The sequence below is a fragment of the Helianthus annuus genome, chromosome 9, assembly GCF_002127325.2.
Source record: "Helianthus annuus cultivar XRQ/B chromosome 9, HanXRQr2.0-SUNRISE, whole genome shotgun sequence".
In the NCBI taxonomy this organism is placed as follows: Eukaryota; Viridiplantae; Streptophyta; class Magnoliopsida; order Asterales; family Asteraceae; genus Helianthus; species Helianthus annuus.
This window is the reverse complement of record NC_035441.2, coordinates 8,580,559-8,604,366: the sequence shown is the minus strand read 5'-3', so window position 1 is coordinate 8,604,366 and position 23,808 is coordinate 8,580,559. Positions and strand designations below refer to the sequence as shown.

The following is a 23,808-nucleotide window of genomic DNA, read 5'->3' as shown; positions in this document are numbered from 1 at the left end:
ACGGCCATTCGTTGAAACTATTTACAAATCCAGTTTTTCTCTCATCGTTCCTTTTTGTTTATATTAGAGGCGTGCACAGTTAAGAATCACTGAGACTGAATAAAAACTGTCACGAATAAATTCCTATCATCCGATGGCTCTTCTAGTATTTTTTGCAAGTATGGTTCCCGTCTATTATATTTTAACTTCTTGTTTTGGGGGCTAAGTTTGGATAGGTTGCCAATAAGAGTTTCGCTTGCTAGGATGGGAGTACAGGTGCCTTCGGCTGTGTGCGCGCATTGTGCAGATGCGGAGGAATCAAGGAGCATGTTTTCGCGGCGTGTCGGTTTTCTCAGAAGGTGTGAGAACTGAGAAGGACTTTGAAAGTGGTGCAAACTGCAAGCACTTTACTTCTTTGGTATTGATGATGTGGTCAACCACCAAGCTTATGTTTGTGGTTCAAAGGTATGGAAGCAAGTCATTAATTCCATACTACAAATAGTGGTGTGGTGTATGTGGAAGGGTAGAAATAGTGTCGTATTTAATCAGACACGAGACAAGCCAGAAAGAGTGTTACTGTGTGTTCCCAAGTTTAATAAATGAAAGAAAATAAGAGAAAATGAATTAAGGAGAGAAAAGAAAGGGAGTGAAAAGAAAAGATTTAATTAATTACCGTGTTCCAGATGTTCCCTAGTTTGAAAATAATGAAAAGAAAAGTATATATTTAAAAGGAAGGAAATAAACATAAGTTCTTTTCTCGAACAGCACGAGAAGATGTATTAAAGAGACAAAAGCCACCAGCGAAGAGCTAGATAACAATACAAAACACAGAAACAAGAACAAAAAAACGAAGACAATATCAAATCACAAACATGACAGAGGATTCAAAATCCACTTATCCCAATTGCAATCCTTGTGCTTAGACCTGATGGTGACCATGAAAATAAGGTTGAGATGATTTCCTCTAAAATTGTATCAACTGATCTATTCACTCCTGGCATTCAATTGTATTCTAGAACCCAATTCTGTTTCGCCAGATTGGATTCTGATTTGGGATGTGTTTAGCGTTGGCATGCATTGTAGTAGTTAACTGAAACGTCGGGGTACCATCTAAAAGCCGTTCTTCTTTAATTTAAAAATAAAATTAACACCAAAATGAACACCAAAATGGTAAATATTTTCTTCAAGAACACTAGTTTGGAAAAAAAAAAAAAAAACCACAGTTTTCCTTTTATTTCTCTGTATTTCCTTCCTTAAAAAACTTTGAGACGCTACTTCTTTTTAATATCCTTCCAAACCCTTTTTTCATTCGTTAAATGAAATTTGGGAACACAACGTTAGAGGAGATTAAGGTGATGGGATTCTTATGGGTAAAGCATCGCTCCAAAGCTGTGGGTCTATCTTGGGAAAATTGGTATAACTCTGATGTGTCTTGTTTGGGTGTCACTACTAGAAAATGGCACTTGCGACCGGAAAAAACAATCGCAAAATTAGTGACCGAATTGCAACCGAACAATATTTATCTCAAAATTAGCGACCGACAAAGATTCGGTCGCAAAACGGCCGCAAATTATGCAACCGCTTTTCCGGGTCATAAATATCACACTATTTACTATTTAAAACTAAAGAATCACGGTCACACCCGTATTTTTCAGTCGCAAAAAATATATGAATAAAAAAATAATCGAAATATAATCCGGTCGCAAAATGGATAACATTGTCTGATGTGGTTAAGGGTTTTTTGTTGACCCGTCCAAACCCGTTTCACTAAAATGAACTTCAAATTTAGACTAATTACACTTTCGAAACAGATTTAGTCATGTATCTTAGACTTGTAAAACCATGTATAACCAAATTAATCCCTTAAATTGGTCAAAATCATCTTTAGGTTAAAACTGGTCAAATTTAATAATTTATGTCAATTTCACCGTTCTTCATTTTCCCTTTTGAAGCAATGATTTAATCTTTCAATACACTTTTGAAGCATTAAACCCATTTATAGTATTCACTGACTATTGATCTTATAACGCCCCGCTTGCAGTATGAACATATAATGTATATATATGTGGGCGCTCGGCAGTGGCGGATCTTGCCCGTTGAATGTGCCAGGGCCGAAAGACACGGGCACTAAAAAAAGCTCAGGCAAGCCCGGGCCAAACATACTATATATAAAAATTTTCGATCGAAATGCAGAAAATTAGCACTACGGCCGAAAAACTTGCCCGAGCCGTGGCCCTGCCACAGCCCTTCTAAGAACCGCCCCTGGCGCTCGGGAGGCAAAAGTGAAAGTGCACTAATTTTAACGTTATTTTACTAATTTCGTGAAAATAACGTTAAAAGAGGGGATGGTTAATCATGCATCATGTGGTGGTGTTGATAGCCGAAAGACAAGGGAGTACATGCACTAATCGGCAGCTGTCTCAATTGCTGAGTGTTATGTGCCTTATGTCAAATGCTTAATGCAAAACTACTATCGAGCGAGGGTCTCACTGAAAGAAGTCTATCTATTTCTACGGGGTAAAGGTAAGGCTGTCTACATCTTAACCTCCTCAGACCCTACCTTAACTCCTACCTTAACTTTGCTGTTGGTGAGATTTACTGAATATAATGATGATGACGACGACGACGACTGACTATTTATCTTATTATATGTTTTATCCTTATAATTATTATCTTATTGAGAAAATACCGTACCTCAAAAATAATTATGATAATAAAATAATATTAAATATTGATATTGTTGAAGTTGTTAATTATAATCTAAATATTAATAAAAGACTACAAATAATATCACGTGGCATTCTCTCCTTCAACCACATAAATTTTATTTATATTTATTTAATTACTATATTTCTTTTAATACTAATAACCAATATATATAAATATCACTTATCTTTATCTTTATCCTTATCTTTATTTTAATATTAATAAATCCAATTAATAATATTATAAATATCTAAATCTAATATCTTTTTTTTTTTTGAAAGGTGTGAATTATTCGCGAATGTCGGGAGGTCTAGCATACGTTGTCTTAACCGGGTCCGCGCTAGAGAGCCCCCTCGCACAATAGATCCCCAATTTAAACCCCTCAATGAGAAACCCCTATCACCAAGACTCGAACTTGAGACCTTGAGGGGAATACTCACCCGGGCCCACCATAAATGGAATTTAAATACCCGTGGCCACCACTAGAGCACTAGTGATGGTTATCTAAATCTAATATCTAATAAATTATTAATATCCTTTGTTTTAGACACTTTGTTTTTTTACTTATTAATAATATTACCCAAAACTTTTATACTTTTGCAATTTAGACCCTTTGTTTTTTTTTACTTATTAATCTAAAGTTTTTCATCTTTTCCAATTTAACCCTAACTCTTTTTAATTTTCAATTTTGTTCCACCATACTTTTCACCATTCCCAAGCTTTTCGTTTCGTTCTAAATTTTGTGAGTTAACGCACCGCAACATGCATGTGGGGTTTAACATTTTTCGTATATTTTTCCCGTTTGGCCCGTCAAAACACATCTATTTGTCTCTGTTTGACACGTTCGTCGCAACGCACGGGTCCTATATTAACTTAGTTATTTTTTCTATGTTTTACGTTTCGATTTAATTTCTATGCAACGAGCGTGCGTAATTCAAATATTTTACGTCTGCTTTTCGCTCGGCTTTATTTTTTTTCGTTTTTATTTATTTTGTTTTTACGAGTTTTCCGGTGTTGGTGATCGCTGATAATGGTATAACATTGATACTACTTGACACAGTTTTACGACAACCGCTGCAACGCAGGGGCTTAATACTAGTATTATATATAAAGTTTAATTTTGAATTTAAAAAGAAAAGTAGAAATTAAAGAGGGACTTTTCCCAAATAAAAACCCACAAAAAGTTGTGGTAAAAAACAAAAGGAATATTGGATTTTAATAATCCCAACTATTCGTTGTTGGCCGCCAACAATTCCAACTTTAAAAATAACCACTGGCAGTCCTAACTTTTAACATATTGGCCTCCAATAGACCCTGACTAACAGAACCCTAACGCCGTGTAGGTCCCTAAATCGGAGGATCGATTTTCACTACCGAATCCTTGTTTATAGCAAACAAAGTTAAGTGTGCGGAATCCACTTAACTTAGCCAATCAAACATAGAACAAGATAAACACAAGGTTAACCAAAGAAACACAATCGTTTGATTAACTGGATGAGATATGGTAACTGATACAAACACAGTTCTTACAAGCTTGAAGGGTAAACTCTCATCTCTAACTAAACTGTGAACATATCTGTGCCTTATATAGCAGATGGGCTGTTAAGCTTGACGAAACTGAACATGGGCCGACGAAACAGAAGTTAGCCCAGTAACAGGCCCAACAGTCAACGAATCACATTTGATTCGTTGACTACCTTGACGAATCACAAACAAAGTCAACAAGTCTGTTTCGTCAACATCCATTTGACGAAACAGACCTGTTTCGCCAAGGCCTGCAAATTGTTATCTGTTTGCTGTAAACAGACAGTAAACAGACAAGGCACAAACATCACTTACAATATTGACAGAAATACCCTTGATATGCGACATGCATTGTTTCATGACAAATTACATAAACTAGGAGACAAACACGTCTGGACGAAAACGGTTTTCCGGCGACCGGAGACTAACGGCGTTAGGGATCTGCTAGTCAGGGTCCATTGGTGACTAATATGTCAATAGTTGGGACTGCCAGTGGTTATTTTTTGAAGTTGGGACTGTTGGCGGCCAACGGCGAATAGTTGGGATTATTAAAATCCAATATTCCAAAACAAAAATATCAGAAGTTGTTTGTGTTCAAAAACAAAAATGTCTTTGGGAAGTTTTCTGGGATGAAGAAAGATTGATTAAATATAGAATGATATTAAATATTCATTTCAATAATTGTTTGAGTTAGCCTTGAATTTATTATTACCCAACATGTAAGGTTGATATGTAAGCCTTCAAATAACCAAACTACCTATTAAAATAAAATGAACATTAAAGTACCATTCTATTATAAAAACACAATATTTCAATATGAATTTGCATTTTAAAGAAGACTTCACAAAACCATAACCCCTACAATCATTTAGGATCTAGCATACTATAAAGTTGTGAATCCGAGTTTGTTTTTCGATAAGACGGGAGATGTTCTACAATTTCAATATCCCACAAAATCTTTTCTTTTGTCTTTGGTCTATGCGGGTTGTCATGCGTGATATTATTCCTCCAAGGAGGTAACCCGCCAATTGGGCGCAAAAAACTACCCGTGTGCGTTTTAAGTCGAACCTGAAAACCATCCCGTAATAGCTCCCAATTCACACTTCCATCCAAATCCGGTTTCCATTCAGTTTGAATGACCTTTTTACCCTTCACCCCTTGAAGAAATGGGGTGTTTGACGCCATTAGGTATTTTCCATAACAACTTTTGAAACGTATGTATTTTTCTCCGGTTGGGAAGACCTCCCATTCGGCTTTTTCATTTGATCCATCACAATCTTGAGAAACCGTTTGCTCATCATCATCCGCGATCATATATTTGTCTTTTATGCTTCGAAGTCGGATGGTTTTGGCTTTTTTAAATAGTTCCATGTTCTTGAATTTGATTGTCCCATGAATTGTGTGTTTCAAAGATTTTGCAAAATGGTGAATTGGGACTTCAGAAAGAGATGAAAACAATACACTACAAGTACAACTAAACTGGATTTCCCACTTCCTACATATTGGTGTTATGTGGCATATATATTTATCTACAAATTGACAGCAAAAGCTCAAATGGCATCTTTATTTCATACACTACCATCTTCAGAAACAGAAAACTAACTGCAATGTTAAAGTTCTCTTCAACAAGTGGATTCGACGCCACAGCAGTAAGTTAGTACATATATGTCATGAGATACGATGTGACGAATAATCTCAGTACTTACTATCATGGTTGTAAAAGTCCCAACTAGGCTCCGAGTACTCCCCGAGTACTCGCTACAAGGTAGGTTGCCGAGGCACGAGTACTCTTCTCCCAGGCCAATTACTCCCCGAGTACTCCCGAATACTCCCGAGTACCTCCCGAGTACTCCCGAATCCGACTAGGGAGCGCCTAGCGACTTTTGCAACCATGCTTACTATAATATCAAATAGATAGGAAACCTCAAACCCATCAATAGCACGTGAAACGTAAGTCAACATAGCAATTTATCAAGTCAAATACAAGATTAAGCGCGTATGACATTTTATCGAACAGTTGGAGTGCACAATAGATTGTTCACATACTTCCATTACCAAATGAAGCAAGAACCCCAAATTTGAAAACAGGAAATGAAGCATGTATGCCAAACATATTCAGATCAAGTTAATTGGTTTCAAGTGGTAATTGCTTAACTTTGTTCATAAATCAAGTTAATCAGCCTATGCAGTCTTCACTCACCTAATGGTTACCAATCTGATCTCCAAAAGCTCGACAACAACAAAAATTAAAGAACTTTAGATATTATTCCAACTTGTTATATAAGATACAAACTATTGTAACATACAAAATAAATATTAGATTAAGATTGATATTTGAATAAGAGATATTAAAATTCTGATTACCAAACTTCATACGGTCTAGGTTTCTGCCATGAGATGATTGTGTTTGGGGGATGAGTGGGGTATTTGTTAGTCTATGTGTAATGGGGCGCTTTATCACGGAGGATTGGGCCATGGCGCCCCATAGCGCCACCCAACACCATTACAGGGGATGCTCCGAGGGATAAAAATAGAGTTCCCGTTATCATTCTCGCGGCGTTAATCCTCTGCACAATATTTCTCCCACTCTCACACACACACATATATATATATATATATATATATATATATATATATATATATATATATATATATATATATACATACATATGTATGTATAATTAAAAGGTTATATAACCCCCTTACCACTACAGGAATAAAAAAATTATCGTTAAAAAACGACAGGAATAAAAAGAAATTTGTCGTTAAAAAAATAAAAAAAAATAATTTTAATAATGAAACTAGATTTGGGGAATGTGCAAGTCTCGTAATATACAAGATGAAAAGTCAACCTCAGAGTTTGAGATCTAATTGTAGTATAAATGGGCCAAGTAATAACATTTAAGTGGGCCAAGGCGGATGTTATATGAGTAGTTGTTAATCATTTGGGCTGGACTTTTAAACAACTATGACGACAGGTAATGGCTGTCTCTATTTGGGCTGAATTTGTTTTGTATTTGGGCCGCATACAGATTTTCATATTGAGCCATTCTATTTGTGAAGTCTATTTGGCCTACGCGTTGATATTTCATAAATTCCTGTTGTCCAATGGTTTGTCTAGTATTTTGTGTAATTACGGTTCTAGTCTATTATATGTTAAACTTCTTGTTTTGGGGGCTAAATTTGGATAGGTTGCCAACAAGAGTTTCGCTTGCTAGGAGGGGAGTACACTGCCATCGGTTGTGTGTGTGCTTTGTGCATATACGGAGGAATCAACGGAGCATGTTTTCGCGTCATTGCAGGTTTCCTCACAGGAGCGGGAAGGAAATTTCAAAATGGTATTGATGATGTGGTCAACTAACAAGCTTATGTTTGTGGCTCAAAGGTATGGAAGCAAGTCATTTATTGCATACTACAAACAGCGGTGTGGTGTATGTGGAAGAGTAGAAATATTGGACATTGCTTAACTTTTTGTCAGTTCGGTCTACGTTGTGTTCGAGTCACATTTCATGCGGACCCATTTTTCATACACATATATGTACACACATACACGTACCGTTTTGCCCAAACCTTCCAAAGGAACACTAACCAAAAGTTGAATATGTTTTATTAAAGAATCCCATAATAGCATGTGGAAAAATCCCGGTTGTATATCTCAATAAAATGCTCAACTAACACATAAAGAATACACAATTGGGTATATTGGTAAATCCTTTCAATATTATAACGAAAACGTTCTAAGATCACAAACAAAAATATACAAAGACTGATTATTCAAAAGTTCCAAAACTCGACCCATGTGGGGAAAACTGATATCGCCTTAACTCAGATCAATTGCTTCAACATTATCTGTCGTAACACTTCTTGTTTTATACTCTTTTAAGTTTGACATTATGTCAGAATTAGCCCTCCAGCTTTCCAGTATATGCCTTCGAACCCACGAACTATCTACAAACTCCAAACCCACCACTCAACTATCTACCAGCTGCTAATAATCCATAAACCAACTTTATTATATCCTGAAATTACAAACAAACCAAGTTATTAGTAGACAATACACAAGAAGCCATATATACACCATAACTGTTAACTGAGTTACTTTTTTTAACACCTACCTACCATCAACCAATTCAAATCAAAGTAAGATGTTTAATTAAAAATTTAACATAATACCTGTTACAATACTTGTTTGTGACTCCAATCACCTCTCCAATGGGTGTTTCAGGGGTGTAAAACCAAACGACTCAAGCAGATCACTAGACCATACAAAATAACAAACCGTGAATTAAAAAATCCTCTGAGGAAGATGACCTATGCCTGCACTTGTTATATCTAACACTTCTAAAGATCAAGAAAAATACCGCGTATGCACGGTATTTTCGCGATTCACCCATATTGTCCTACTATATGGGTCAGGTTTCTGTACTGCAAAACGAGTCACGAAAAAACAAAATTATGATGCAGGGTAAAATGTTGTAGATTCGAAGATACTACATAAATAAAAAGAACTTGTTTCACATGAAAAACATGATGTAAAATATACCCAAAAAAATATATATATTTTTAATTTTCACTTTTAAATAACTTTAAAATCCAAAACGTTCTAAACATCATAATCTTACCTGAAATCACCAACGCATTATCAATCTCCCAAACCAAAAAAACTTGAAATTACTAAAACTTTATCAATTGCTTGAACATCTATTAATAGCTGTGCTTTAACATTTGCTTGCCTGAAATCACAGACATTCAAGGACTGATACATTTATAAATCACAAACTTAAATTGACTGTTTGAACATTAATTAACATAATGCATTAATTTTAAGAAAGCATACCTTGATATCACTGATATATTTAAGGAAATCATAAACATGATGAAATCACATGGGCTTGATTGATTGCTTCAACATCGATTGCCTGAAAGAACTTCGATCGGGTCATAACGTTGTTGATGTACGTAGGACAAAGCTGTGTATCTTGAGATTTCATGCAAGCATGTAAAACCATAGCTCAAAAGCCGCCACCTAGACCATACGATACACAGATCTTTCAATTGAAATATGCTGTGCGGAAGACGACTTATGCCCGAACCTTCTATATTTAACATTTCCAAACATTCTAAACTTCCGAGTTCCCCTGGCAATTTCTCGACTCGAATACAAAAGGAGAGATTTAAACTTTTTAAACATTTCATGCTGCAGATGCTGTTTGGAATATCTTGTAAGGATATACACTCAGTTAGGTCTAACACCTCTAAACTCTCTAATCTGCCAAGATCCTTTGGTAACTGCTCCAGAAGCCAACAAGATTTAAGATTAAGATATTTCAGATGCTTCAACATACAAATGTTATCTGGAAGATGCTTAATCTCTTTCATGCACAAAGTTAGCTTCTCTAGCCCTTCTAACTGCCACAGATCCTTGGGTGCCTCTGGAATACTGCCTATAAGTGTAAGCTATGCTAAACGCTGTAGACCACAAATAGTTGCTGAAAAAGACTCAAGGAATGTGCAAGCACATAGACCAGAAGAAATGAGCTTCTCAACATTTCCACTAGATAAGGGTCGAGGCTCTTCATATTCACATTTAACAAGAAACTTTGGCAAATTATTGTTGGGATGCAATGGACATATATCTGTGGACTCTAGAATCAGTTTTAACTTAACTACGCGATGAAGACCTAATACCTCATAATAACGATTGTCAAACAAAAAATTTGCAAAGCTATTACAACCAAACAAAAAATATGCAAAGCTATTACAACCACTTAAATTTAAGTGGAAAAGATTGTTTAGACATCCCATTGGAGCAAGAATTTCTTGAAGATAATAACATTTTTCAAGAATTAACTTTTCAAGTCGTGGAGTCAACCCAAGGTTAAGGTAACTCACCTTAGAACCACTGAGGTTGAGATATTTGAGATGTGGAAATTCAACGAGCATGTGGAGTTCTACCAAGTTATTACATCCACTAAGATCTAATTTCGAAACATTTGGAGTCAGCCCAAGGTTGAAGTTACTTAACTTTAAACCAGACAAGTAGAGGAATTTGAGCTTTGGACATTCATAAGGCATGTGGAATTCAACAAAGTTTTTACAACCACCAAGATCTAAGTCCTTGAGACTAGGAGTCTTCCCAAGGTTAAGGTTACTCACCTTAGAATTGCTGAGGTTGAGGAATTTGAGCTTTGGACATTCAAAAGGCATGTGTAATTCAACAAAGTATTCACAACCACCAAGATCTAAAGCCTCGAGATTTGGAGTCATCCCAATGTTAAAGTTACTCACCTTAGAATTGCTGAGCTTGAGGAATTTGAGCTTTGGACATTCAAAAGGCATGTGTAATTCAACAAAGTATTCACAACCACCAAGATTTAAAGCCTCGAGATTTAGAGTCATCCCAATGTTAAAGTTACTCACCTTAGAATTGCTGAGCTTGAGGAATTTTAGCTTTGGACATTCAAAAGGCATGTGTAATTCAACAAAGTATTCACAACCACCAAGATCTAAAGCCTCGAGATTTGGAGTCATCCCAATGTTAAGGTTACTCACCTTAGAATTGCTGAGCTCGAGGGATTTTAGCTTTGGACATTCAAAAGGCATGTGTAATTCAACAAAGTATTCACAACCACCAAGATCTAAAGCCTCGAGATTTGGAGTCATCCCAATGTTAAAGTTACTCACCTTAGAATTGCTGAGCTTGAGGGATTTTAGCTTTGGACATTTAACAGGCATGTGGAGTTGTGCAAAGTTATAACATCGATTCAGATTTAACGTCTCAAGATATGGACATCCAGTGGGAATGTTGAGTTCTACAAAGGCCTCACATTCTTCAAGATGTAATGTTTCAAGATTTGGAGTCATCCCAAGGTCAAAGCTTATCAAATCTGAACGACTAAGGTCAAGGAATCTTAGTTTATTAAGAACCTATCATAAGGAAAAAAGAGGATTAACATCACTATAATCACAAAATATAGCATAATAATGAAACATGCTAAACAACCAATCCACTAATTATCTACCTTTCTTTCTCCCCCTCCCCATAATTGAGAGATATCGCTGTAATCCATTTCAAGGTAAACAAGCATATTTGCTTGAAATGTTTTAGGTAAACACTGAAAAGGGTATCCAAGCCAATTTAGATATCGTAAAGTGTTTGGTAAGTATTGGTCAATCTGATCAGTTTCCAATGTGAAATCTTCACCATACACTTCATCTTCAGCTCTATACACTTTAAGGAATCTAAGTCCCTTCATCTTTCTGAACCCTTTCATAGTTTTAGTTGCTTCTGAACCCTTCATCACGAGATAATTCAGCTATTTTTATACTTTTAGTTGCTTCTGTACCCTGCAAATAAAGAGCTAACATGAAACTTTTGTCCTAACAGATAAAATTAGGTTAGCTTTTCTACCTTAAAAATAAACTTAAACCTTACCAAGTCATTAACCAATATATCTTTAATTTCCTCTTTAATCCATAATCGGCTATGTTTGCCAGGCTCATCAGGATGCAAACGGCGAACGATATTCATGCCCATTTCTTCAATACGATCATGCATATCTAAACACCCATGATCCGAAACAGTTATCAATGATTTCTGCTCAAGAACTTTTAAAGCAAATCGAGCATGGAATCCACAACTTTCAAGTATTCTTATTGCTTCGTCTTTTAATTCACCTTTCAATATGCATGCAACTTCTAGGAATACTTCTTTGTGATCATTTTCTAGATCACTATAGCTTATTTCCAATCTTTTCAAAGTTTGCTCTTCAGGAATTGTTTTTAGTCTTTTTATGGCATCATCCCATTCACGTTCAGTTTTACCACAAAGAGATGAACCCAACACTTTTATTGTTAAGGGAAGACCACCAGCATAATGTACAACTTTTTCTGATAGCTCTTTATACCCTTCAATTGGACTCTCTTCGCCAAATGCGTACTTACTGAATAGGCAAATTCCTTCTTCGTATGATAACAAATTGACATCATGAATAGACTTCACTCGGTGGGTTATCAACACATGCTTATCCCTTGTTGTGATGATGATTGTACTTCCAGCCTTAAACCAAGTACGGTCACCTCCTAACGCCTCAAGTTGCTCGATATCATCCACATCATCTAGAACAATAAGTACCTTTCTACTACGCATCATTTTTTTCATCATATTTACCCCTTCATAAACGCCTGTTACACCAACGCCTTGATCATTTGACACATCTTTTAGGATCTGCTCTTGCAATACCTTCATACCAGAGCCTTTTGAAACTTCTCTGACATTCTCAACAAAGCTTTTACCTTCAAATGAATCGGATATATGATCAAAAACAGCTCTGGCCAAAGTCGTCTTTCCGCCACCTCCAATCCCCAGGATCCCTATCATGTGAACATCAGCAGAAGCATCTTTTAAATATGAAACTACATCCTTTACACGGGTCTCCATGCCTATTAGTTTCCCATCATTGCTCGAATTTGAATTCACGAAACGCAGCTCTAGTGAAATGTCTTGAACAATTTGTTGGATAAACTTGGCTTCATGCCTGTGTTAAAGAAGATTATATTGGATTACTCAAAACCCCCCATGAACAATCAATTTCAAATTTATAACATATAATCATATATAAAGGAACAAGAAGGGATTACCCATCACAGGTGGTCTTCAACTCTCTTCCAGCCAAATCGGCTGCTTCTTTCATAGCATTTCTCCATATTCCAGCAGCCTCTTTCTTTTCATGCTTGGCAAAGGCTTCTCCAACTGCCCCACTTTGGTGGCGGACTTCCCTCGGTTCCACATTAAAGAAAACAGGATAAGCAGTCCGCCCGGTCGTTTTGTGGCATTCCATGATTTTGACGAGCTCGTCTAAGCACCATGATGAAGATGGATAGTTCTTGGAGAAAACAATTATGTATATTCTCGAGTCTTCTATGGATCTCATGAGCTGATCATTGATCCTTTTCCCTTTCTCGATTTTCTCGTCATCTTTGTAAGTTATAATGCCTCGGTTGTGAAGAGCATGATAGAGATGATCAACAAAGGTCTTACGGGTGTCTTCACCCCGGAAACTCAAAAACACGTCATAACTGAAACTCTTTCTAACTGATGAAGTTGAAGTAGATGCCATTGTATGCTTCAAAAATCGAAAAATGATATCTTTGTTCGTGGGGAAAATCTGTATAAACTGATCGGAAACAAGATTGAAAGAGATGAATAGATGATCAAAAAAGTCTTAAAGAGTTGATATTTTGATTGGAAAAAAAAGTGTGCTATAACGTGGAGAAACTAAAGCCTTTTATTTGCTGAAGATAAGATAAGGTTCATAATATGAATTTTCAACGAAAAGACTACGAAGTTACTGTTAAATTCTCAAAGCCATGATCCTTCTTTGTCCGAGTTTCTTTTGAGGTCTCGACCCACCTAACAAGTTCTATATATACAACTAAAAGGTATTTAAACAATGTTATGTAATTATTTATTTATAACTTATAAGGTGAATATTTATTTATTTATCTGTAGCTTATTAACTTTAGAGGCCAAATATATGTTTTAGTATAAGTATTAACGGGCATAAAGGACCAGGTGGAACATGTTTCGATCGAAACATCATTATATGATGTTTTATACTTAGATTGATGTGTAAAAAAATATTTGTCTTTATATCTACACTTTTCTGAGTAAATCACTGAATCGTCTATGGTTTGGTCCATATGGATACGGCCATTCGTTGAAACTATTTACAAATCCAGTTTTTCTCTCATCGTTCCTTTTTGTTTATATTAGAGGCGTGCACAGTTAAAAACCACCGAGACTGAATAAAAACTGTCACGAATAAATTCCTATCATCCGATGTGGTATTATGGTTCTAGTCTATTATATTTTAACTTCTTGTTTTGGGGGCTAAGTTTGGATAGGTTGCCAACAAGAGTTTCGCTTGCTAGGATGGGAGTACAGGTGCCATCGGCTGTGTGCGCGCTTTGTGCAGATGCGGAGGAATCAACGGAGCATGTTTTAGCGTTGTGTCGGTTTTCTCAGAAGGTGTGAGAGGGACTTTCAAAGTGGTGCAAACTGCAAGCGCTTTACTTCTTTGGTATTGATGATGTGGTCAACTACCAAGCTTATGTTCGTGGTTCAAAGGTATGGAAGCAAGTCGTTAATTCCATACTACAAATAGCGGTGTGGTGTGTATGTGGAAGGGTAGAAATAGTGTCGTATTTAATCAGACACGAGACAAGCCAGAAAGAGTGTTATGGTGTGTTCCCGAGTTTAATAAACGCAAGAAAATAAGAGAAAATGAATTAAGGAGAGAAAATAAAGGGAGTGGAAAGAAAAGATTTAATTAATTACCGTCTACCCGATGTTCCCTAGTTCGAAAATAATGAAAAGAAAAGAAAAGTATTTATGTGTTAAAAATCATTTCCTTTCAAATCTCTTCAGTTTAAAAGGATTTAAAATGAAGAAAATAAACATAAGTTTTCCTTTTATTTCTCACTATTTCCTTCCTTAAAAAACTTTGAAACACTACTTCTTTTTAATATCCTTCCAAATCCTTTTTTTAATTCGTTAAATAAAACTTGGGAACACAACGTTAGAGGAGATTAAGGTGATGGGATTCTTATGGGTAAAGCATCGCTCCAAAGCGGTAGGTCTATATTGGGAAAATTGGTGTAACTCCGATGTGTCTTGTTTGTGTATCACTACTAGAAAACTGGTAGTTGCGACCGAAAAAACAGTCGCAAAATTAGTGACCGAACTGCGACCAAACCATATTCATCTCAATTTTAGTGACCGACAAAGATTCGGTCGCAAAACGGCCACAAATTTTGCAACCGCTTTTTTTGGGTCGTAAATCAGTCACACTATTTACTATTTAAAACTAAAGAGTCACGGTTGCAAAACTTGTGACTGTATATTCCGGTCGCAAAAATTATACGAATAAAAAAATATAATTTAGAAATATAATCCGGTCGCAAACTGGCAGTCGCAAATCGATCATCTTATCTTATCTGATGTGGTTTAGGGTTTTTTGTTGATCCATTTCTAATAACATTTTTAGTTGGCTGTTTAAAAAAAATATATATTATATGTTAACTCTTTGACCCGTCCAAACCCATTTCACTAAATGAACTTCAAATTTAGACTAATTTAGACTTGTAAAACCATGTATAACCAAATTAATCCCTTAAATTGGTCAAAATCATCTTTAGGTTAAAACTGCTCAAATTTAATCTTTCAATACACTTTTGAAGCATTACACCCATAACCCATTTATAGTATTCAATGACTATTTATCTTATTATGTTTTATCCTTATAATTATTATCTTGTTCATAAAATATCGTATTTTAAAAATTTGGAGAAAATTAAATTACTCTCAAAACTAATTAGGATAATAAAATAATATTAAATATTGATATTGTTGAATTTGTTAATTATAATATTGTATATAAAGTTTAGTTTTGAATTTAAAAAGAAAGTAGAAACTAAAGAGGAACTTTTCCCAAATCAAAAACCCACAAAAAGTTGTGGTCAAAAACAAAAATATCAGAAGTTGTTTGTGTTCAAAAACGAAAATGTCTTTGGGAAGTTTTCTGGGATGAAGAAAGATTGATTAAATATAGAATGATATTCAAGGGCGGACCTAGTAAGAGTCCAGGGTGGGCGGGCGCACCCCCTGAAAAAAAAAATTTAGTGTATTTTATAAGGTAAAATTCTCCCCGCACCCCTTGAAAATTTGGTTAAACCCCTTATCCGCACCCCTTGAACCCTTGAAAATTTGGTTAAACCCTTTGTCCGCACCCCTTGAAAATTTTTTCTAGGTCCGCCACTGATGATATTAAATATTCATTTCAATAATTGTTTGAGTTAGCCTTGAATTTATTATTACCCAACATGTAAGGTTGATATATAAGCCTTCAAATAACCAAACTACCTATTAAAATGAACATTAAAGTACCATTGTATTCTAAAAACACAATATTTCAATATGAATTTGTTTTTCGATAAGACTTCACAAAACCATAACCCCTACAATCATTTAGGATCTAGCATACTATAAAGTTGTGAATCCGAGTTTGTTTTTCGATAAGACGGGAGATGTTCTACAATTTCAATATCCCACAAAATCTTTTCTTTTGTCTTTGGTCTATGCGGGTTGTCATGCGTGATATTATTCCTCCAATCCTCCAAGGAGGCAACCCGCCAATTGGGCGTAAAAAAGTACCCGTGTGCGTTTTAAGTCGAACCTGAAAACCGTCCCGTAATGGCTCCCAATGTAAGAATAAATAAATAATATATTTATTTATATATGGCCATTATAATCATTTACATTATATGGATCAAAATATATAACAATCCATTAAATAATTAGTTGGTAATTGTTGATGGGCCTTATTACCATTATTAACTAATTAGGGTTTCCTCCTGGGTGCATATATAAGGAGACTTATTTTGAGGTTCTGGGGTTAGACTCATAACCTAATTACTCATAACATCAAATCGACCTCCATCTCCATAACCGAACTCCCTTATTCGGTTTCTTCATCACCATCATTAGATTGCACCCTAAGGAGGAACCAGACCAAACTGACAACTATGTCAAACACTGTTGCCACATCTCCATCTGGATTCTCTGCTGGCTTGTACTGATGCAATCAGGTATGTTTTCATGTTTTCCTTCATGTATAAACAGAACTGAACCAACATGTGGTATCAGAGCATATGTTGATTAGTCGGTTCTGTTTTATATCCATAATTCTGGGATTGAAACTTGGAAAACGGAATTTTTCTTTAAAAATCGTATGACCTTAACAGCCGGTTTCGAGTCATAAGAATCGACTCGAAATCATGATTTCGATGAAAAGATTAATTGTTTTGTTCACCGAATTAACTGGATTATAATTTTAGCCGAAATCTGTTTAGTAAAACTATTAAAATTCAGGTTTCGGGTTCCAGAATTTATGTTTTATGATTAGGGTTCATCATGTTCATGTGAAAATTCGAAAATTCTGTTATGTTTTGGAATGATTGAGGATTAATGGGTGTTTTTTCCATGTTTGATCTAATTTTATCTTTTAATTTTTATTCGAAACTGTTATTAGATAAACAGTTATTATTTTCGAAATATGTTGATAAAATTAGATCACTTTAAAACAGGAAATAATATCCCATAATCCCTTAGATTTCGAATTTTCAGTTATGTCATCACAATTAACAGCTGTAACAGGAAGTTTCGAGAACATGAGGTTGCTACTCGCAACCATAAGGTTGCTACTCGCAACCATGAGGTTGCTACTCGCAACCATGAGGTTGCTACTCGCAACCATAACGTCATTAGTCGAGACCATGAGGTTGCTACTCGCAACCATAACGTCATGACTCGCAACCATGAGGTTGCTACTCGCAACCATAACGTCATCACTCGCAACCATGAGGTTGCGACTCGCAACCATAACGTGAGTAGTCGAAACCGTAGTTGCGACTCGCAACCATAACGTGAGTAGTCGAAACCGTAGTTGCGACTCGCAACCATAACGTGACTAGTCGAAACAGTAGTTGCGACTCGCAACCATAACGTCATTAGTCGAGATCGTGGTTGCGACTCGCAATCTCATTATTTTAAGCTGTTTAAATGTGAACTAAAGAAAAATGATTGGTTTGCTATTAAATGATTGGTTTTTGTAATTATTTAGTTAATTAATGAGGATCAAAGAATGATTTACAAAACCAAAATGGCTTAACTTGAATGAGCTTTTGATGTATCACTTCTGGCCAAAGCTGATTTGATGCATCTATTTATTGTTCAAGTATTATAAAAGCTATGTTGAGTATGCATTACAAACGTGAAATGTCTTAATTCTGGCCAAAGCTGATTTAATTCATTTATGTTTAGCATGCTTGACAAGTGCATAACTAAAGTGATTGTCTCATTTCTGGCCAAAGCTGATTTGTCACGATTACTTTGCACACATGCTTAAATGATTACACTTCTGGCCAAAGCTGATTTGTCTTCGTTTAAGTAGAATTTTAAATAAGTCTATTATTTTGATGTTAATAATAGACATATCACAACCTCTTCACACAATGATCCTTATATTAATGATCCTTAATTAATTTTTATGATCATTTCGTCTGTTTTTTTTCAAGTACCCATAATTTTACTCACTATAATTTACTTCTACATATATCTCATCCACTCTAATTCCTAAACCCAAAATGTTTGTTTTATTTAAAGTTTCTATTGGAATTAGCTCTTAAATTAAATCCTTGATTATCTCTTAAGACACGATAACCCTATTGCTCTCTTCTGATAAGGCACTACAGAAGAAAAGTAGAGCATGATGATTAGGATAAATCGAACATGATGTCTCTTATGATAATCAAGAACTCTCTAACATAATTGCTATCACTAAAGTTATTCCAGATTAAGTTTTTTCTAAGACTAATCTATAACTGCGGAATAATCACTAGAACTCCTAAGATGCATGCCTTCATTTAAAATTATAAACTATAAAGTTAAGTGGTATATGTGAATATATTATAATGTACAATACCATGACCCATAAAGTTAAGGGCTTACGCATGGAAATACGTACATTTTCCAGTACATTACATACTAAGTTTTCATTTGTACAATTTGATGCATTATAAATCAGCTATAACACTCAAAAGTACCAAAGTATAATGAGTGTGTTGATAAGCAACAAATGTACAAAGAAATAAATGTTTGAAACTGGAAAATAAGATGTTATTCACCTTACAACCACTAAAACCTTAAGAAAGGATTGTTCTAAGGTCCATAGACAAATTACAAGTGCTAATCCCAACGTTAAGGTTCTTCAAGGGAAAAATCTCACTGCATAATTATGTCATTAGACTAGGCATAAGCAACGAGACTATCCATTATTCTAAAGAACAGTTGGATAAATTAATTAGATAGTAACTTACTAATGATATTTAAGTCTGATAATTTTAATATTCCAATTAACACATGATTAGTTGACTCTAGTTCCATACGTTTCCTTACCAGAACTCGACAAATAACTAACATGAGAGTTAGTGACAAAATTAAATGTTAAGACTATAAGAACCATAATGAACAGTCTTCCAACAACGCTTTTCGATACCTTATATATTCTGATTAATCATAATATAGTATCATAATTAAGCAATGTTATGAAGGTTGTGAGGTTTGCATAGTCAACATAAAGTCACACTTATCTTAAACTCTCCTCTTATTTGTTCTAAATATCTGGATAGAAACATTACTAAGATGAAACTAGATGATACCTTATTTTTCACAACTTTTGTCATCATGCTAATGAGAATTTGACAAAAGGAAAATGAGACTTATAAATTTCATCCATTAGAACCAAAATTCATGAGAAATCATAACATGGTTAATGAGGATGCTTTTTTCATCTAATCTCATTTTCAGTGATTCTAAATCATGACGTTACAGCCCTAAATATTGCTTGGCTTAAGGAATAAGTATGGGTCCATCATAAGTCATTCATTGACATTCGTGGAACTTATTCCAAATGGAATATTCAGACATAATTCATTTATCATTTGAAAGACTATCAACTTGTATCTAAATTTTTGTCGCATATGGCCTACGGTCTTAGAAGAACTCTATTCATATATGTAGTTAATCAGATTTCTATTAAATATGTCCTTAAAGTTTCTTATGATATCTGGACATTAAAGAAATCAAATAAAGTCTAACGTATATGTGATAGGTTCCCACGTCACATAGCTCATTGAAACTTCTCTTGTAGCATTCTAGAGATATTAAAGATCAGTGGGAGCATTAAGTGTCTTAATAATAATTTGCAATAGTTGCAAGAGATGGGGATTGAAAATTTTAAATTTCCACCTCTTTTACAAGACATCGCTCCATCACGACACTGTTCAATCAAACCTTATCTCCTTAAATCTAATGCTACTCTTACAAAAGTTTCATTGTTGCTTAATTGTGGGCGCACTTAGATTTCTTACCTAAACTAACATAATCCTCAACAAGAGAAACTACAACGACTAACGTCATTAACTTGTTTCTCTATTAGATTTTGTTGGTCGTTACATATTGACCCTACGCATGCTGAGTTCCTAAAGATTTCTAAGCTCGGTGGGAGCAGTCAAAGTCCTTATCATGATTTGCAAGGAATACAAGAGGCGGGGGGAAGAGTGTCATTAAATTTCACTCTGAATTTAACTCCGATTACACCTCTTGTATATCATACTGCACCAACCCTTACAAACTTAGAATGAAAATGATAGCAACCTAATCAAGAGCTAATCCATAAAATTGAAACTTCTAATGAGCCCAATAATCAACTCAGGAGGTCATCTAGGTTTAAAAGCCTACTAACTTTGATGATTACATAACCTCCCTAATTGAAGTTGAAATGGATTTTGGAAATGTTTACTGATCCTATCTCTTCAAATTAAGCCATTAGTGTAAATCAATCATATGAATGGAATAAAACAGTTTTCTAGTAAAACTGATTTTATGTGTTTGTGTAACATTTGGGATTTGATTGAATTACTTTAGAGTGTTCATAACTAAACCAAATCCTAATATAAGCGTTAAGACACTCAAAAGCATGATTGGTTGTCAAAGGTTGTACTCAGGAAGAGATAAATTATTAAAGAATCTTTATTGCATCTCTAACAAAAGATTTCTTTGAGGATCATCACTGTTCTAGTAGCTTATAATAGTTTTAAGCTACATTAGATGAACATTAAAACGATTTTCCCTAACAAATGGCTGGCATATTTACATGTTCATAAAACAACCTGAAAGTTCCAAACTGAAGGTTAAAGAACACTTTATTTGTAAGCCAATAAAATCCATGTATGGGTTAATGCAAACATCATAATATGATGAAAAGCTAACGTAATTATTTTCATCAAAGAATCAAGTGGATTAATGTACCTACCTCAAGATGAGTGGGAGCAACTAAGATAAACTTGTCTATATAGATGATATTCTTTTGACAAGTATATGTTACATAAGTCAAAGCATTGTTAACACAAACTTTGATATAATAAATCTCAGAGATATCTCTTACGTGATTGATATCATAACATACTGAGATAGACCCAATGGGATATTAGTTCCGTTCCATAAATTTAACCTTAAATGGGTCCTCACACATGTAACAAACAATTTTGCTCTCCTTTAGAGGATAATAGGATAAATGAGATTATTTCCTTATGCTTCATTAATTGGAAGCCTTATGTAAGTTTAAGTCTATACTCGTTTAGATATTACTCACATTGCAACACACTAGATATGTCTAGATTAATGTGTAGCATCTAATTGAGTATTACAATATCTTTAAAAGAAACGAGAGACTACAATTTAAAGAAGAAGTGAGAATTAAAACCGGTTTATTACTCTAACTTTGAGATATTCAAAGATGACAAAATGTAGTTTCGGGTATATCTTTATGTCAGCAGACAAAACTATCTCATGGAAGAGTCATAATGCACTAATATCAACAACGTAAGTTATAACGACATAATATAGTCACTAAATGTTGTTGGAAATTTATCAGTGGACTCGTAAGTTTATTAACTCCATATAATTAATGTTTTTGAAGAATTAGTGTGATAAAGTCAGCTACCATTACTCCTTGAACAGTAACAGTTCAAGAGGTGCTGCATTAAGTTTCGATACGCAATTAATTATTCGTTTATGAACGAATTGAGGAAACTAAGTTTTGTATCGAATACATTCATGATATGCTTAAGGATCCTATAACTGAAGGGCTATTACCCATAAGTCTTATTAAGAGAGCTCACTAGACGGGTATTAATTAATAGTCGTGCGCAATTGCATATCGTACTATGAATGACTAAGTATCAGTTAATTTTCCTCATCAGTTTGATTTTGTATGTCTCTAAGAATATGTCAAGCTAGCATAATGGCATATAGACAAATATAGTTACAAATCAAACAAAGGGCTTACGCGTATTTTGATCATAACGATTAGGTTTTAAATTAAGGCTATAGTATGATTAATGGGGGTCCTGAGTTGCATAATGATTCAACGGCTGTATTTTTCTGCTATAGTACTTGTTTAAGGCTAAAATGAGTGTTAACTCCTGATCAGGCTTATCTAATACTCATAGTAAATGATTACTCGGCCAAGTGGGAGAATGTAAGAATAAATAAATAATATATTTATTTATATATGGCCATTATAATCATTTACATTATATGGATCAAAATATATAACAATCCATTAAATAATTAGTTGGTAATTGTTGATGGGCCTTATTACCATTATTAACTAATTAGGGTTTCCTCCTGGGTGCATATATAAGGAGACTTATTTTGAGGTTCTGGGGTTAGACTCATAACCTAATTACTCATAACATCAAATCGACCTCCATCTCCATAACCGAACTCCCTTATTCGGTTTCTTCATCACCATCATTAGATTGCACCCTAAGGAGGAACCAGACCAAACTGACAACTATGTCAAACACTGTTGCCACATCTCCATCTGGATTCTCTGCTGGCTTGTACTGATGCAATCAGGTATGTTTTCATGTTTTCCTTCATGTATAAACAGAACTGAACCAACACCCAATTCACACTTCCATCTAAATCCGGTTTCAATTCAGTTTGAATGACCTTTTTACCCTTCACCCCTTGAAGAAATGGGGTGTTGGACGCCATTAGGTATTTTCCATAACAACTTTTAAAACGTATGTATTTTTCTCCGGTTGGGAAGACCTCCCATTCGGCTTTTTCATTTGATCCATCACGATCTTGAGAAACCGTTTGCTCATCATCATCCGCGATCATATATTTGTCTTTTATGCTTCGAAGTCGGATGGTTTTGGCTTTTTCAAATAGTTCCATGTTCTTGAATTTGATTGTCCCATGAATTGTGTGTTTCAAAGATTTTGCAAAATGGTGAATTGGGACTTCAGAAATTAATCGGTTTTGCAAATGGGTGGATGATGACAAAGTGAGAAAAGATGAAAGGGAAAGAAATACGAGTGATTCTGGATTTTTGACTTTTTGACTGTTGTTCTCTAGCGTTGACTTTTAAATCCGTTGGTTTATTTGACTAACCTATGTATGTCACGTGAATGATCGTATCTTTGTTTCTCAAAAGAAAAAATATCTATTTGTTGTCATCACTTCTTGTACGCCATTATAAACTACCATGTACCCCCATTTAACCATTTTTTTAATTTGGATTTTTTTTCTATTTTTATAGTTTAGTTTTCTATAAGGGAGATTGGGAGAATAGTAATTAAGTTTTAAAAGTGTTCCTATTAGTTCACTCAAGTTTTAAAAGTGTTCCAATCAGATCACTCAACATTCATTCTTCATTAAAATTAAGGGTTTTTTCATCCATTTCATAGGTAACCGTGGTGATGTGGATTTTTGTTTCTTTTTCTCTTTTATTTGATGCTAACGTCGAGTGATGACGTGGATTATAACTTGTTTTTTTAATTTTTAATGTAATTAAATGGTTTTTATTTTTAATAAATATAATTTCATATATTAAAACAATTCGACTCCAGCATGTTATACTCCATTTTTTCTTGACACGTGAAAAAAAAAAGACATGGCTCGAT

At 34.8% G+C, this 23,808-nt stretch overlaps 2 protein-coding genes and 1 pseudogene across 5 annotated transcripts; all 3 read right to left on the bottom strand.

Annotated features, from left to right (window-relative positions):
* Positions 1–5,073: 5,073 nt before the first annotated feature.
* Positions 5,074–5,580, bottom strand: LOC118481651. The gene has a single exon (XM_035976817.1). The coding sequence runs from the start codon at positions 5,578–5,580 to the stop codon at positions 5,074–5,076; it is 507 nt and encodes a 168-aa protein (XP_035832710.1).
* Positions 5,581–7,909: 2,329 nt separating this feature from the next.
* LOC110877132 (disease resistance protein RUN1) lies at positions 7,910–13,472 on the bottom strand. 4 transcript variants are annotated; one of them, XM_035977284.1, is made up of 8 exons: positions 12,850–13,472; positions 11,645–12,746; positions 11,232–11,556; positions 9,047–11,136; positions 8,832–8,965; positions 8,571–8,634; positions 8,383–8,465; positions 7,910–8,228 (listed from the first exon to the last, which is right to left on the bottom strand). In XM_035977284.1, exons 1-3 carry the CDS (start codon positions 13,326–13,328, stop codon positions 11,488–11,490), a joined length of 1,650 nt encoding a protein of 549 aa, XP_035833177.1. In that variant the 5' UTR covers positions 13,329–13,472; the 3' UTR covers positions 7,910–8,228; positions 8,383–8,465; positions 8,571–8,634; positions 8,832–8,965; positions 9,047–11,136; positions 11,232–11,487. The 4 variants fall into 4 exon arrangements, with proteins under 4 accessions (XP_035833177.1, XP_035833176.1, XP_035833175.1 ...); XM_035977283.1 differs by having other exon boundaries at positions 8,832–8,942; XM_035977282.1 differs by lacking the exons at positions 11,645–12,746; positions 12,850–13,472 and having other exon boundaries at positions 11,232–11,487.
* A 2,761-nt stretch (positions 13,473–16,233) lies between these two features.
* Positions 16,234–23,080, bottom strand: LOC110877136 (annotated as a pseudogene).
* Between the last annotated feature and the right edge of the window lie 728 nt (positions 23,081–23,808).